Source organism: Saimiri boliviensis, chromosome 2 (assembly GCF_048565385.1).
Source record: "Saimiri boliviensis isolate mSaiBol1 chromosome 2, mSaiBol1.pri, whole genome shotgun sequence".
NCBI lineage: Eukaryota > Metazoa > Chordata > Mammalia > Primates > Cebidae > Saimiri > Saimiri boliviensis.
The window spans coordinates 36,810,353-36,826,291 of record NC_133450.1 but is presented as its reverse complement, the minus strand read 5'-3'; the positions used below and the strand labels follow the sequence as shown (position 1 = coordinate 36,826,291).

At 36.5% G+C, this 15,939-nt stretch overlaps 1 protein-coding gene across 15 annotated transcripts in view; it reads left to right on the top strand.

Moving 5' to 3' along the window:
• The window catches only part of GPHN (gephyrin), a 664,399-nt gene that overhangs the window by 399,208 nt on the left and 249,252 nt on the right, over nt 1–15,939 (top strand). For 8 of the 15 annotated variants that reach the window (XM_003924444.4, XM_010335175.3, XM_010335173.3 and 5 more), the window contains one exon: nt 2,897–3,169. In XM_003924444.4, coding sequence (XP_003924493.1) covers nt 2,897–3,169 — 273 coding nt within the window. Of the gene's footprint in view, nt 1–2,896; nt 3,170–4,742; nt 4,842–15,939 lie in introns of all 15 variants that reach the window. The other 7 variants (XM_003924443.4, XM_074393108.1, XM_010335172.3 and 4 more) reach the window with 1 other exon arrangement.

The window sequence follows — 15,939 nt, the reverse complement described above, 5'->3', positions numbered from 1 at the left end:
AGACTATGGGAAAAGAAGTAGCCAGTATAGCAAAATCAACCATCAATTAATATACCCCAGTTGTGGGGTCAACAAAGCCCAAAGGGGCTCAATCTCCAGCAGTTCAAGAATGAGGAGATGGGATCAGGAAAGTAACAGACAGGTACAGGCTACCTTCCCTCCCCATAAATTCAGGATTTCACACAAAGGTTTGGTGTCTAGCAGTAAACATATAGTTTCATTTGCCTGTCTATTAAACAATCTTTTGGCCACTTTGATGTAAGATTCTTGCACCTGTGTAAAAGTTCCTACGTGACTTGGATATAAATATTTATATTTCTTTACTTAGCCTCATGAGACCACTTTCTGCATGGAAGACCCTCACTTCCTTCTCTCTACTTTTGGATTAAAGATTAAGTAGATTTGACCCATTCAAAATATAGCAGTGTCTTAAGTGTTTGACATGAATCACATCAAGAAATGGTCTTGACTCAGGAGGCTGGGAACAAGGGATGGAATGTTCCTAGTTTATTCAGGAATTTTCTATAAATCAGTTAAGAGCTATGGAAATAACCCAATAATTAAATATGTATGTGTGTTGGTATGTAGGTTTTCTCTTGGGGAGGAAGGGAAGGAAAAGAGGGTAGTATACATGTTTCTAGCATGTATGTATTTATTTAGTTTTTAGAGACAGAGTCTCACTATGTCACCCCAGCTGGTATGCAGTTAAACAATCATAGCTCACTGCAGCCTCAAACTCTTGGGCTTCTTTCCTATCTTTCCTGACTTTCTCATAATGCATCTTTAAACTACCAAATTGTATACACAAATTTTACTTTTAAAAAAATGCAGTGCATGTTTTTTTTTTTTTTAAGAGAATCTGATTCTGACCATCATGCCTGTCCTCAATCTTTTTATTTTTCCATAAGTTATTGGGGTACAGACAGTATTTGGGTGCATGAGTAAGTTCTTTCGTGGTGATTTGTGAGATTCTGGTGCACCCACCAACCAAGCAGTATACACTGCACCGTATTTGTTGTCTTTTATCCCTTGCCCACCTCCCACTCTTTCCCGCAAGTCCCCAAAGTCCATTGTATCATTCCTACCCCTTTGCATCCTCATAACTTAGCTCCCACATATCAGTGAAATATACAGTGTTTGGCTTTCCATTCTTGAGTTACTTCACTTAGAATAATAATCTCTAATCTCATCCAGGTCATTGCAGATGCTGTTAATTCATTCTTTTTTATGGCTGAGTAGTATTCCATCACACACATATATATATATATATATATATATATATATATATATATATATGGTGTATATATACATGTATATATGATGTATATGTAATATATTCATATATATGATGCATATATATACATATATGTATATATATTAGCAATCAATGAGTAGATTAAAAAATCATATATATATATTAATAGGCATTTGGGTTGGTTCCATGATTTTGCAGTTATGAATTATGCTGCTACAAAGGTGTATGCAAGCATTGTTTTGAACAATGATTTCTTTTCTCTGGGTAGATACCCAGTAGTTGGATTGCTGGATCAAATGTTAGTTCTACTTTTAGTTTTTTAAGGTAACTCCACACTGTTTTCCATGGTGGTAGTACTAGTTTACATTCCCACCAGCAGTATAGTTTTCCATGATCACTGCATCCACACCAACATCTACTGTTTTTTTATTCTTTGATTATGATCATTCTTGCAGGAGTAAGGTGGTATCGCATTGCAGTTTTGATTTGCATTTCTCTGATCATTAGTGATGTTGAGCATTTTTTCATAAATTTGTTAGCCATTTGTATATCTTCTTTTGAGAACTATTAATGTCATTAGCCCACTTTTTGATGGGATTGTTTTTTTTCTTATGGATTTGTTTGAGTTCGTTGTAGATTCAGGATAGTAGTCCTTTGTCAGATGTATAGTTTGTGAAGATTACAAAACATTGCGGAAAGAAATCATAGATGACAGAAACAAATGTAAACACATCCCATGCTCATGGATTTGTAGAAGCAATATTGTGAAAATGACCATACTGCCAAAAGTAGTCTACAAATTCAGTGCAATCCCCATCAAAATACTGCCATCATTCTTCACAGAGTTAGGAAAAACAATTCTAAAATTCATATGGAATCAAAAAAGAGCCTGCATAGCCAAAGCAAGACTAAGCAAAAAGAACATATCTGAAGGCAACATACTACCTGATTCCAGACTACACTGTAAGGCCTTAGTCACCAAAACAGTGTAGTACTGGTATGAAAACAGGCACACAGATCAATGGAACAGAATAGAGAACCCAGAAATAAAACCAAACACACCCATCTGATCTTCAACAAAGCAAACAAAAACATAAGGTAGGGAAAGGACAACCATTTTAACAAATGTTGCTGGGATAATTGGCAGGCCATTTAGCCCTGTAGGAGAATGAAACTGGATCCTCAGCTCTCACTTTACATAAAAATTAACTCAAGATAGATTAAGAACCTAAACCTAAGACCTGAAACTATAAAAATTCTAGAAGATAACATTGGAGAAACCCTTCTAGACATTGGCTTAGACAAGAATTTTATGACCAAAAACCCAAAAGCAACTGCAATAAAAACAAAGATAAATAGCTGGGGCCTAATTAAACTAAGCAGCTTTTACACGGCAAAAGGAACAGTCAGCAGAGAATATATGCTTTTATACCACTGTTGTTCCTTAACTTATACAGACTACTGTAATTTATGTTATGCGTATTTCATGGCATATTGCTAAGACAATGTTTTACATATGATGAATTCTTGAGATTGATGGAGGGAAATGCAGATCCAAAATCACAAATCAGTTTGATTGCCACCATCTTGTATAACTACAAAAGTGCTCCATCTTAATTTTTTTCTTTCTCTGGCATACAGGAATGCTTTCAATTCATACTGCCAGCTCTACCTCATGCCATTGACCTTCTACGTGATGCCATTGTAAAAGTAAAGGAGGTGCATGATGAACTTGAAGATTTGCCTTCCCCACCACCTCCTCTTTCCCCTCCTCCTACAACCAGTCCCCATAAACAGACAGAAGATAAAGGGGTTCAATGTGAGGAAGAGGAAGAAGAGAAAAAAGACAGTGGTGTTGCTTCAACAGAAGATAGTTCCTCATCACATATAACTGCAGCAGCCATTGCTGCCAAGGTAAGCCTGATGAAAGACACTCAGAGGTCTAAAGGACCCACAGGTAAATGTACTGGTTTTATCTGTTTTCCATCCTATCCCTCCATACGTTTAATACTTTTTCAGAGAACCCTAAAAAAATAACTGGGATGGGCTGGGCATGATGGCTTATGCCTATAATCCCAGCATTTTGGGAGGCTGAGGTGGCTGATCACAAGGTCAGGCGTTCAAGACCAGCCTGGCCAGTATGGTGAAACCACATCTCTACTAAAAATACAAAAGTTAGCTGGGCATGGTGGTGGGCACCTATAGTCCCAGCTACTTGGGAAGCTGAGACAGGAGAATCGCTTGAACCTGGGAGGTGGAGGTTGCAGTGATCCAAGATTGTGCCAGTGCACTCCAGCCTGGGCAACAGAGCGAGACTCTATCTCAAACAAACAAACAAATAAATAAATAAATAAATAGGATGTCCATGACACTCCACTACTATGTTTCCTTCTTGATATAGATTCCTTAAGGGCACTGAAGTTTATTCTGAGCCCTGAGGCATTACTGATGAGCTGTTACCTATTGAAGTAGTAACTACGATGATAAACAATGTGACGTTTCAGAACTCTTTGGAGAAGTCATTTTTGTGGACATATTAAATATATAATGTTTATATTTTCAGAATATCAAAACTTCACACATTCTTAAAGGAACAGCAAACTGAAAGTAAAAGATCTTAGATGATTCAACAAAGAGTTGGGAAATATTAATAAGGATTTTTATAAAGACAAAGCTTTTCAGCAATTGTTGAATGTTTCTTAACTAATAACTTATTCAAATATTACTTGACACAAATTACCCTAGTGGTATAGATAAGAAATAGATATATTTGCATGTTTAATTTAATTAAGTAATAAATATTATTAGGACAATACCAAAGTATTACAAATTCTCTTTGGGCAACTCCAGGGGTAAATATACTGCCATGAGTTACTTGAGTAAATTCAGCTGTCTTAAAGTTATAGAAAATGATTTATTCTTCATACCTACTAAAGTCCACTTAGTATGCCTTAATATCTTCAGAAAGTAGCATATCAATTCTAGAAATCATAATTTTTCATTAAGAGCATAAACATTAAAAATTTAATTGCTATATGAAATAATTCCCAGAGTTTCATGGATCATCCAGATATTTTGGCTATCAGCATAGTGAGGTGTTTTTTTAAATAATGTATAGATTAGAATCACCAAGAAATCTTTTCGAAGTGTCCTTTCAGTAATCCAGTAAGTGGTTACTTAAGGCTAGTAAGTATTTAAGTTGTGTGTGGTTTTTTTATGAAACTAATTGGTGAAATAGGTGCATTTTTAAATCATTATATTTTCTTTTTCTTTTACTCTTTAAAAGAGTAAGAAGTGCCATAAATTTCAATCTTAAGAGAAGTTTTGGCATTTAAAATCTAAGCTGGTTCTGTCATTCTACATTTGGAAAATGTTAGCATTTCATTTTTTCATTTGTTTTTACCTTTTTTCCTTTTTAGTCATTTTGCTTGTGTAGTTTCATGTTTTCCTGTAACTATATTCATAGTTGTTATGTGTTGTGCATTAGAAGCATCCATTCTACACCAGTCCTGCTGTTGTCATGGCACACGGTGAGCAGCCCATCCCTGGTCTCATCAATTATTCCCATCATTCAACAGATGAACGGGTAAGACAAGAAGCTTTTGCATTAATGATTTTGCAAATATGCATTCTACTTCTTCTCCTTGGAGATAGGCTGTAACATATGGAAGATGTGTTGTTTTATGCTGATGGATTTTCAGCATTGCTTTCTTGCGAAAGTATAAGTGCCACTGAGTATATCCATCAAGGAATTAAATAGAGTTTCTCCTGTGACTAACGTACTCTGCTATCATTAAGATTCTGTCATTTGTGACAATGAACTTTTATCAAATGACTTGCAAGAAATTCATTTCTCAGAAGTTATTTTTGTCTTACCAATTTCATCAGATAGCTTTTAAATAAATTGCTGGACTTAAGATTACCTATTAAGAGAATCACTTTGAGTCTTAAAATCTAGACAGATTGGTCAAGCAAATAGTTGATATGTATTAACCCTCGTGTTTTTTCTCATTATTTTGCATCTCATTTTTTTTTCATTCACTAGGCTCTCATTACAACCATTTGCAGAGTTGACTTTGATATAAATTCTATGGTTCCTCATCATAAGTAAACTTTTTAGGCTGCATGTTTGTTTATTCAGTCACTGGCTGAATGGTACCTTGGGGGGAAAATGCCAGATTGTAAAAGATTAAATTGATAAATATAAATCTTTAAACAGTGATAATTTAGACACTGGATTAAAAAAAAAATGATCTAAATCCCAAATATGGATACAAAATGAGAGGGGTAGAGAAGAAAAACAAATAATAGAGTGAAATTTGGGTTTTAAATACTTAGGAAGCAAAACATCCAAAATTTGGAGAAGAAAAAACCAAGTTAGCTTCCATAGTATCTTAGAAGATATTACCAAATGAAGACTTTTTTTAATTTTAATTTTGTGGGGTACATAGTAGTGGATATATTTATGGGGGCATGTGAGATATTTTGATACAGGCATACAATGGGTAATAATCATATGAGGGTAAATGGGTATCCATCACCTCAAGCATTCATCATTTCTTTATGTTACAAACATCCAATTGTATTCCCTAATTTATTCTAAAATATGCAACAAATTATTGCTAATCATAATCACCCTGTTGTGCCATTGAGATGTTATCCATTGTATCTAACTATATTTTGGGTACCCATTAAGCATTCCCATTTCCCACTCCCCCTCCCCACCCTCTCCACCCTCTGTAACCATCATTCTACCATCTTTATCTGCAGGAATTCAATTGTTTTAAATTTTAGCTCCCACAAGTAAGTGAGAACATGCAAAGTTTGTCTTTCTGTGCCTGACTTATTTCATTTAACAATGTCTTCCATTTCCATCCATTTTGTTGCAAATGACAATATTTCATTATTTTTTATAGCTAATCAGTACTCCATTGTTTATATGTACCACATTTTCTTTTTTTCTTTTTTTTTTTTTTTTTTTTGAGATGGAGTTTTGCTCTTGTTACCCAGGCTGGAATGCAATGGCGCAATCTCGGCTCACTGCAACCTCCGCCTCCTGGGTTCAGGCAATTCTCCTGCCTCAGCCTCCTGAGTAGCTGGGATTACAGACATGCGCCACCATGCCCAGCTAATTTTTTGTATTTTTAGTAGAGACGGGGTTTCACCATGTTGACCAGGATGGTCTCGATCTCTCGACCTAGTGATCCACCCGCCTTGGCCTCCCGAAGTGCTGGAATTACAGGCTTGAGCCACCGCGCCCGGCTGCCACATTTTCTTTATTTATCTGCTAATGGACACTCAGATTGATAGTGCTGCAATACACATGGAAGTGCAGATATCTCTTCAATATACTGATTTCCTTTATTTTGTATATATACCTACCAGGGGGATTGCTGGATCATATGTAGTTCTGTCTTTAGTTTTTTGAGGAATCTCTATACTATTCTGCATGGTGGCTATACCAATCTACATTCCCACAAGTAGTGTACAAGTGTTCCCCTTTCTCCACATACTCACTGACATTCATTATTCCCTGTCTTTTGGATTAAAGCTGTATTAACTGAGAGGAGATGATATCTCATTATAGTTTTGATTTGCATTTCTCTGATGATCAATGCTGATGAACACCTTTTCATATACTTGTTTACCATTTCTATGTCTTCTTTTGAGAAACATCTATTCAGGTCTTTTGCCCATTTTTAAGTTGGATTGTTATATATTTTTTCCTATAGAATTATTTATATAGTCTGGCTACTAATCCCTTCTCAGATGCATAGTTTGCAAATATTTTCTTTCATTCCTTGGATTGTCTCCTCACTTTATTGATTGTTTCCTTTGCTATGATGAAGCTTTTTAACTTGATGTGATCCCATTTGTCCATTTTTTTCAGGGTTGCCTGTATTTGTGGGGTATCACTCAAGAAATCTTTGCCCAGTCCAATGTCCTGGAGAGTTTTCTGAGAGTTTTCTTTTAGTAGTTTCATAGTTTCAAGTCTTAGATTTAAGTCTTTAATCATTTTTATTTGATTTTTATATATGGCAAGAAATAGGTGTCTAGTTTTAATAATCTGCATATGGATATCCAGTTTTCCCAGCAGCCTTTATTAAAGAGACTGTCCTTTCCCCAGTGTATGTTCTTGACTCCCTTTGTCAAAATGAACTCACTGTACATATATGGATTTGTTTCTATGTTCTCTATTCTATTCCATTGGCATTGTATTTGTTTTTATGCCAGTACTGCGGTGTATTAGCTACTATAGCTCTATAGTATAATTTGAAGTCAGGTAATGATTCCTCCAGTTTTGTTTTTATTTTTTCTCAGGATAGCTTTCATTATTCTGGGTCTTTTGTGGTTCTGTGTAAATGTTATGATTAGTTTTTCTATTTATATGAAGGTATTGCATTGAGTCCATAGATTGCTTTGGGAAGTATGGACATTTTAACAATATTGGTTCTTCCAATCCATGAACATGGAATGTCTTTTCATTTTTTGTGTGTGTCCACTTCAATATCTTGCAAAAATGTTTTATGCTTCTCATTTTAGAAATCTTTTACTTCTTTGGTTAAATTTCTTCCTATGTGTTTTATTTGTAACTATTATAAACAGGATTACTTTCTTAATTCCTTTTTCATATTGTTCACTGTTGGCATATAGAAATGCTACTAATTGAGGGGGCATAGTGGCTCACACGTCTCATCCCAGAACTTTGGGAAGCCAAGGCAGTTGAATCACCTGAGGTCAGGTGTTTAAGACCAGCCTCACCAACAAGGTGAAACCCGTTTCTACTAAAAATACAAAAAATTAGCTGGACATGGTGGCAGGTGCCTGTAGTACCAGCTAGTCAAGAGGCTGAGACGGGGAATTGCTTGATCCTGGGAGGCAGAGGTTGCAGTAAGCTGAGATCACGCCATTGCACTCCAGCCTGGGTGATGGAATGAGACTCTATCTTTAAAAAAAAAAAAAAAAAAGAAAGAAAGAAAGAAATGCTACAAATTTTTGTATGTTGATTTTGTATCCTGCCACTTTACTGAATTTGTGTATCAGTTCTAATAGTTTTTTATTGGAGTCTTTAGGTTTTTCCACATGTTGTATCATCTGCAGACTATGGTGTAATTTGATCTCTTCCTTTCCAGTTTGGGTACTCTTTAATCTTTCTCTTGTCTGACTACTCTAGTTAGCACTTCCAATGCTGTGTTGAATAACAGTGGTAAAAGTGAGCATCTTTGTCATGTTCCAAATATTAGAGGAAAGGCTTTCAGTTTTTCTCCATTCAGTATGATACTAGATGTGGGTTTGTTGCATATAGCTTTTATTATGTTGAGGGTTGTTCCTTCTGTACCCAGTTTTTTGAGGGTTTTTATCATGAAGCAATTGAATTTTGTCAAAAGCTTTCTCAGCATCAAGTAAAATGATCATATGGCTTTTGTCATTCATTCTGTAGATTGATTGATTTGCATATGTTGAACCATCCTCCCATCCCTGGGATGAATCCCACTTGGTCATAATGAATGATGTTTTTAATGTGTTGTTGAATTTGGTGCACTAGCATTTTGTTGAGGATTTTTATGTCAGTGTTAATCAGATAGTGACCTGTAGTTTTCTTTTCTTTTCTTTTTTTTTTAATGTCTCTTTTTCTGGTTTTAGTAACAGAGTAATACTGACCTTGTAGAATTAACATAAAAGCGTTCCTTCCTTCTCTACTTTTCAGACTAGTTTGAGTAAGATTGGTGGTATCATAGTATTTCACAGACTTCAGCAGTGAAGGTATTGGTTCTTTTCTTTTCTGAGAGACTTTTTATTATGACTTAAATCTCATTGCTTATTATTACTGTATTCAGGTTTTGGATTTCTTCATGGTTCCATCTTGGTAGGTTTTATGCATTGAGGAATTTATCCATTACTCATATGTTTTCCTAGAAGTATTGGCATATAGTTGCTCATAGCAGTCTGTAATAATCCTTTGAATTTTTGTGGTATAATTGTAATGTCTCCTTTTTCATCTCTGATTTTATTTATTTGGGTAATCTCTCTTTTTTCCTTAGTCTGGCTAAAGGTTAGGCAATTTCGTTTATCTTTCAAAAAGAAAACTTTATTTTGTTGATTTTTTGTTTGTTTCAACTTCATTTATCTTTGCTCTGATCTTTATTATTTCTTTTCTTCTACTGATGTTGGGCTTGATTTGCTCTTGCTTTTCTAGTTCTTTATCATGTGTCATTAGGTTGCTTAGTTGTAGTTTTTCTACTTTTTTGATGTAGGTGCTTATTGGTATAAACTTTCCTCTTAAATAGTTTTTTCCTATCCCATAGGTGTTGGTGTTTTTTGTTTCCATATTCGTTTGCTTCAAGAAATGTTTGATTTCCTTCTTAATGTCTTCAGTGGCCCACTTGTCTTTCAGGAGCATATTGTTTAATTTCCATGTGTTTGTATCAATTCCAAAGTTTTTTTAATTGATTTCTAGTTTTATTCTATTGTGGGTTAGAGAAGATATATATGATTTCAGTTTTTTTGAAATTATAAAGACTTTTTTTGTGGCCTAACATATACATATTATCTGTCCTTGAGAATGATTCATGTGCTGAGGAGAAAAATGTGTATTCTGCAGCCATTAGATGAAATATTTTATAAAGATCTGTTAGAGTTATTTAATCTGTAATGGAGATTAAGTCTATTTTTTTTTTTTTTAAGACAGAGTCTTGCTTTGTTCCCAACCTAGAGTACAGTGGGGTGTTCTCAGCTCACTGCAACCTCTGCCTACCAGGTTCAAGTGATTCTCCTGCCTCAGCTTCCTGAGTATCTGTGATTACAGGCACATGCTATCATACCCAGCTAATTTTTGTAATTTTAGTAGAGACGGGGTTTCACCATGTTGGCCAGGCTCGTCTCAAACTCCTAACCTCAGGTGATCCAGCTGCCTCGGCCTCCAAAAGTGCTGGGATTACAGGCTTGAGCTACCACGCCCGGCCTCAATATTTCTTTATTAATTTTCTGTAGGGACAATCTGTGCAATGTTTAAAGTTGGTTGATGAAGTCTCCAGCTATTGATATATTAGGGTCTCTCTCTTTAATAATAATCGTTTCATATATCTGGATGCACTCGTGTTGGTTGCAAATATATTTACAGTTGTCATATCCTCTTGATGAATTGATCCCTTTGTCATTATATAATGGCCTTCCTTGTCTCTTTTTATAGTGTTTATCTTAAATCTATTTTTTTTTTTTTTTTTTTTTTTTTTTTTTTTGCTGTAAATGTAGATACTGCTATTCTTTTCTGGTTTCCACTTGCATGGGTTATCTTTTTCCATCCTTTTATTCTCAGTCTGTATGTGTTTTTATAGGTGAAGTGTATTTCGTGTAAACAACAGATTGTTCGATCTTGTTTTTGAATCCATTCAGCCACTCTGTGTCTTTTGATTGGAGAGTTAAGTTCATTTACATTTAGTGTTATTATTGATAAGTAAGGACTTACTACTGCTTTATTATTTTGTTTTGTTTTGTTTTCTGGTTCTTTATGGTCTTTTCTTCTTTTCTGTCTTTCTTTTTGTGAAAGTGATTTTCTCTGATGGTATGTTTTAATTTCTTGCTTTATATTTTTTGTGAAACTGTTATAGGTTTTTTTGGTTTAAGGTTACCATGAGCCTGGCAAATACTATCTTACAACCCATTATTTTAAACCAATGACAACTCAGATTGCTAAAACAAACAAAGAAGCAAAGAGACAACTGATGAAAACTCTACACTTAAATTCATCCCCCCACTTTTAAACCTTTTTTCTTCCTATGTATATTTTATAATATTATGTCTCAAAAAGTTGTAGTTTGGGTTTGGTTTTTTTGTTTTATTTTGTTTTGTTTTGAGATAGGATCTCACTGTGTTGCCCAGGCTGGAGTGTAATTGTACAATCACGGCTCAGTGCAGCGTTGACCTCCTGGGCAAATCAATCCTCCCATCTTAATCTCCTGAGTAGCCAGGACTACAGGTACACAACATCATGCCCAACTAATTTTTCTATCTTTTGTAAAGACAGAGTTTCACTATTTTGCCCAGGCTGGTCTCAAACTACTGGGCTCAAGTGTTCCATCCACTTTGGCCTCTCTAGCTGCTGGATCACAGGCATGAGCCACCATGCCTGTAGTTACCATTTTTTAGATCATCTTTTAGTCGTTCTCCTCAAGATATGAGATGAGTTGTTTATACATCACACTGTGTTATAATATTCTGTATTTGTCTCTGTATTTACTGCTACCGGTGAGTTTTGGGCCTTCAGATCATTTCTTATTTCTGTTTAATATTCTTTTCTTTCAGATTGAAGAACTCCCTTTAGCATTTCTTGTAAAACAGGTATAGTGTTGATGAAATCCCTGAGCTTTTGTTTATCTGGGAAGGTCTTTATTTATCCTTCATGTTTGAAGGATATTTTCACTGGATATAATTTTGTAAGATAAAAGGTTTTTTCCTTCAGCAGTTTAAAATTTACCATACCCACTCTCTCTTAGCCTTTAAGGTTTCCACTTAGAAATCCGCTGCCAGACATATTCGAGCTCCTTTATATGTTATTTGTTGTTATTGTCTTGCTGCTTTTAGGAGTCTTTCTTTATCCTTGACCTTTGAGAGCTTGATTATTAAATGTTTTGAGGTGGTCTTCTTTGGGTTAAATCAGCTTAGAGTTCTGTAGTCTTCTTGTACTTGAATGTTGATATCTTTCTCTGTGTTTTGAAAGTTCTTAATATCTCTTTGAATAAGCTTTCTACCCTGATATCTCTCTCTCTCTTCCCCCCTCCACCCGCCCTTTTCTTTAAGACCAGTTAACTCTTATATTTGCCCTTTGAGGCTATTTTCTAGATTCTGTAGGCATGCTTAATTATTTTTAATTCTTTTTCTTTTGATTCCTCTGACTGTATTTTCAAATAGGCTGTCTTCGAGCTTACTAATTTTTTTTTTCCGCTTGATCAGTTACATGGTTGAAAGACCGGTGTATTCTTCAGTTTGTCAATCCAATTTTCAGCTGTAGAGTTTCTGCTTGATTGTTTTTAATTATTTCACTCTCTTTGTTAAATTTATCTGATACGATCTGAATTCATTTTCTGTGTTATCTTACATTTTATTGAGCTTCCTCAAAACAACTATTTCAAATTCTCTGTCTAAAAGGTCACATATCTCTGTCACTACAGACTTGGTCACTGGTATCTTATCTGGTTCATTTAGCAAAGCCATGTTTTTGTGGATGGTCTTCATGCTTGTGGATGTTCATCAATATCGAGTATTTATTCTAATCTTTGAAGTCTGGGCTTTTTGTATTCATCCTTCTTGGGAAGGCTTTCCAAGTACTCAAAGGGAATTAAATGTTGTGATCCAAGTCTGGTCACTGAATCCATATGTATTAGGGGATACCCCAAGCCTGGTAATGCTGTGACTCTTATAGAGCTACTGCCATGGCGGTCTTAATAAGATTCAGGAGAATTCCCTAGATTACCAAGCAGAGTCTCTTGTTCTTTTCTCTTACTTTCCCCCAAACAAACCAAGTCTCCCTCTTCGTGATGAACTGCCTGAAGTTGGGGAAGAGCTAATCCAAGCAGTCTTGTGGCCACCACCGCTGGTGCTGTGTTGGGTCACTCCTAAAACCAGCATAGTACTGGGTCTTGCCCAAGGCCTGTGGCAACTATTTTCTGGCTGCTGCTGATATTTATTAAAAGACCAAGGGGCCCGGGCATGGTGGCTCACGCCTGTAATCCCAGAACTTTGGGAGGCCGAGGCAGGCAGATCGTAAGGTGAAGAGATCGAGATCATCCTGACCAACATGGTGAAACCCCATCTCTACTAAAAAATACAAAAGTTAGCCGGGCATGTTGGTGCGTGCTTGTAGTCGTAGCTACTACTCAGGAGGCTGAAGCGGAAGAATCACTTGAACCAGGAGGCAGAGGTTGCAGTGAGCCAAGATCTCATCACTGCACTCCAGCCTGATGTCAGAGCAAGACTCTTATCTCCATCTCAAAAAAAAAAAAAATACCAAGGGATTTTTAATCAGCAGATGAGGAATTCTGCCAAGACTGGGTCTTTTTTTTTTCTTTCAGTGCAGCAGGTCCACTTCTGGCCCAAGGTGGGTTTAGAAATGCCATCCAAGAGCTAGGGCCTGGAATTGGAGGCTTTAGGAATCTGCTTGGTGTTTATTTTACTAGGTTGCAAGACAAAGTCCTCTTTACTTTTCCTTCTCCTTTCCTCAAGCAGAAGTCTCTCCCTGTGGTCATCACCACTCTAGGCTCATGGCAGCTACTGCTTGGCTGCCACTGATGTTTATTCAAGGCCTAAGGGCTTTTTAGTCAGCACTGGTGAGCCCTACCATCTGGATTTCTCCCTTCAGGATAGTAAATGCCCTTCTGGCCTGAGGCAAGTCTAGAAATGCCCTCCAGGAACTAAGGCTAAGTTTAGTACACCAAAAATTATTTGAGTGACTCATTTTTCAGTTCTCCCAAGGACTGTACATAACTAGTACCATTCTAGATGCTCAGGAGATAAGCTAATTATTAGGGTTTAATTCTTTGGCGGAACTAGTTGAGAATGATTGTAAAACTGTTCTAACTGGATGTTCTCATATAGCACCAACAAAGACTTTCTCATTGATTAACTATTAGCTGATATTTAAGAGTCTTTTGTAAATAGTAACTGGTCTTTTGACAGAGTTCAGGTTTTTAAGTAGACTCACATGTTTGTGTTTCCTGTGACAAATGACATTTAGCAATACATCAAAGAGTATACTGTTGTTCTTCAGATGGGGCATCTATACAATAGAATGAAAAGGAAGAAATAGGCAACAGAAAATAATGAAAAGAAAGGCCTTGATGCTTCTAAAGAAGCTATATTAATTTTGAATGCCTATCTAGCACTAACTTTTTTAATGAGCCCCACTGGTTCTGAATGACCTGTGTTGTCAGTGTGTCAGAAGACCTCTTTGTGAGAACAGTCATTTGGAATACCTATATATACTATTTGGCTTACTATTACAAATTTTACTGATGTTAAAGTAATATTGAAAGGGAGCACCTGATTACCTATTGAGGCGAAAATTGCAATTTCCCTCAGCTGGTCACATTCTGAGGCATGTGAAACAATTTGGAATAATGTAAAAATCTCAAAAACAGAAAACCTGGATATAAGCCCTGACCACGCCACTTAATTATTGGGACAAGTTACTTCAGATTTAAGCTTCAGTTTCTCACCTGTAAAATGGAAATAATAATTATCCTGTATCTCACAACAGATTGTTATTTGTAGTACAGGAAATGACATATATAGGGAAATTTTTGTCAACTTTGTATATTAAGAATTAAATATTTGCAGAATTATTTCAAGATACCAAGCACGTGCTCAGTGCTCAGAATACAAATATAAACAGGTTGTTCCAGCCCATAAAGAGTTTATAGTCTAGGGCCTGGGTGCAGTGGCTTATACCTGTATACCAGCACTTTGGGAGGCTGAAGCAGGCTGTTGAGCCCAGGAGTTTCAGACCAGCCTGAGCAACATGGCAAAACCCCATCTCTACTAAAAAATACAAAAATTAGCCAGACATTGTGGCACATGCCTGTAGTCCCAGCTATTTGGGAGGCTAAGGCAGAAGAATCGCTTGAGCCCAGGAGATCGAGGCTACAGTGAGCCATGATCTTGCCACTGCACTTCAGTGTAGACTCTGTCTCAAAAAAAAAAAAAAAAAAAGAGTTCACAGTCTAGCTGAAGAGTTGCTTTTTAAATATTACTTCTTTACCTTCCTGACTCAATTATCTGCTTCTAGTAATCAAAAAATGAAACTTGCGCCGGGCGCGGTGGCTCAAGCCTGTAATCCCAGCACTTTGGGAGGCCGAGGCGGGTGGATCACGAGGTCGAGAGATCGAGACCATCCTGGTCAACATGGTGAAACCCCGTCTCTACTAAAAACACAAAAAAGTAGCTGGGCATGGTGGCGCGTGCCTGTAATCCCAGCTACTCAGGAGGCTGAGGCAGGAGAATTGCTTGAACCCAGGAGGCGGAGGTTGCGGTGAGCCGAGATCGCGCCATTGCACTCCAGCCTGGGTAACAAGAGCGAAACTCCGTCTCAAAAAAAAAAAAAAAAATGAAACTTGCTTAAATACTGTTCAGTAGTTACTAATGAGCTCATTCATTGCTACTTATTGCAAAATTAATCAGCTTGCTATTTCAAGAGATACAGAGACTTGAGAAATGCCTCTTGTAATTGACATTTGTTCATTGTCTCTCCAGCAGTCATTTTTCATTCCCTCTTTCTAGCACTATACAACGTTTCCCAATCATGTCGTTTGGGTGGAACTGACTAAACCTCCAGGGTAGATTGGCTTCGTACTATATAATCAGCGTATCCATTTCATCTAGACAGTCATTAGTTCACGAATCATGTAATTGAAGCCAGTCAGAGCCAATGGAATTCATCCCTTAGATTTTATTTTAACTACTGGGGGACACAGGTTCTCTGTTTTCTGCTGGACGCGAATGAGGAAATATATATACGATCATGAACAGAATGCCTGCCTTGATAGAACCAACAATAAAGAAACAATCATGAGAAACTGAAGTTTAAAAAAGATACTGAGTCCCAGTAACATTTTTGTGAACCACTCATTCAAGCACTTCTTGAACTGTACAGACTGCATGACTATTTGGTTACATGAGTCAATAAGCTAGTT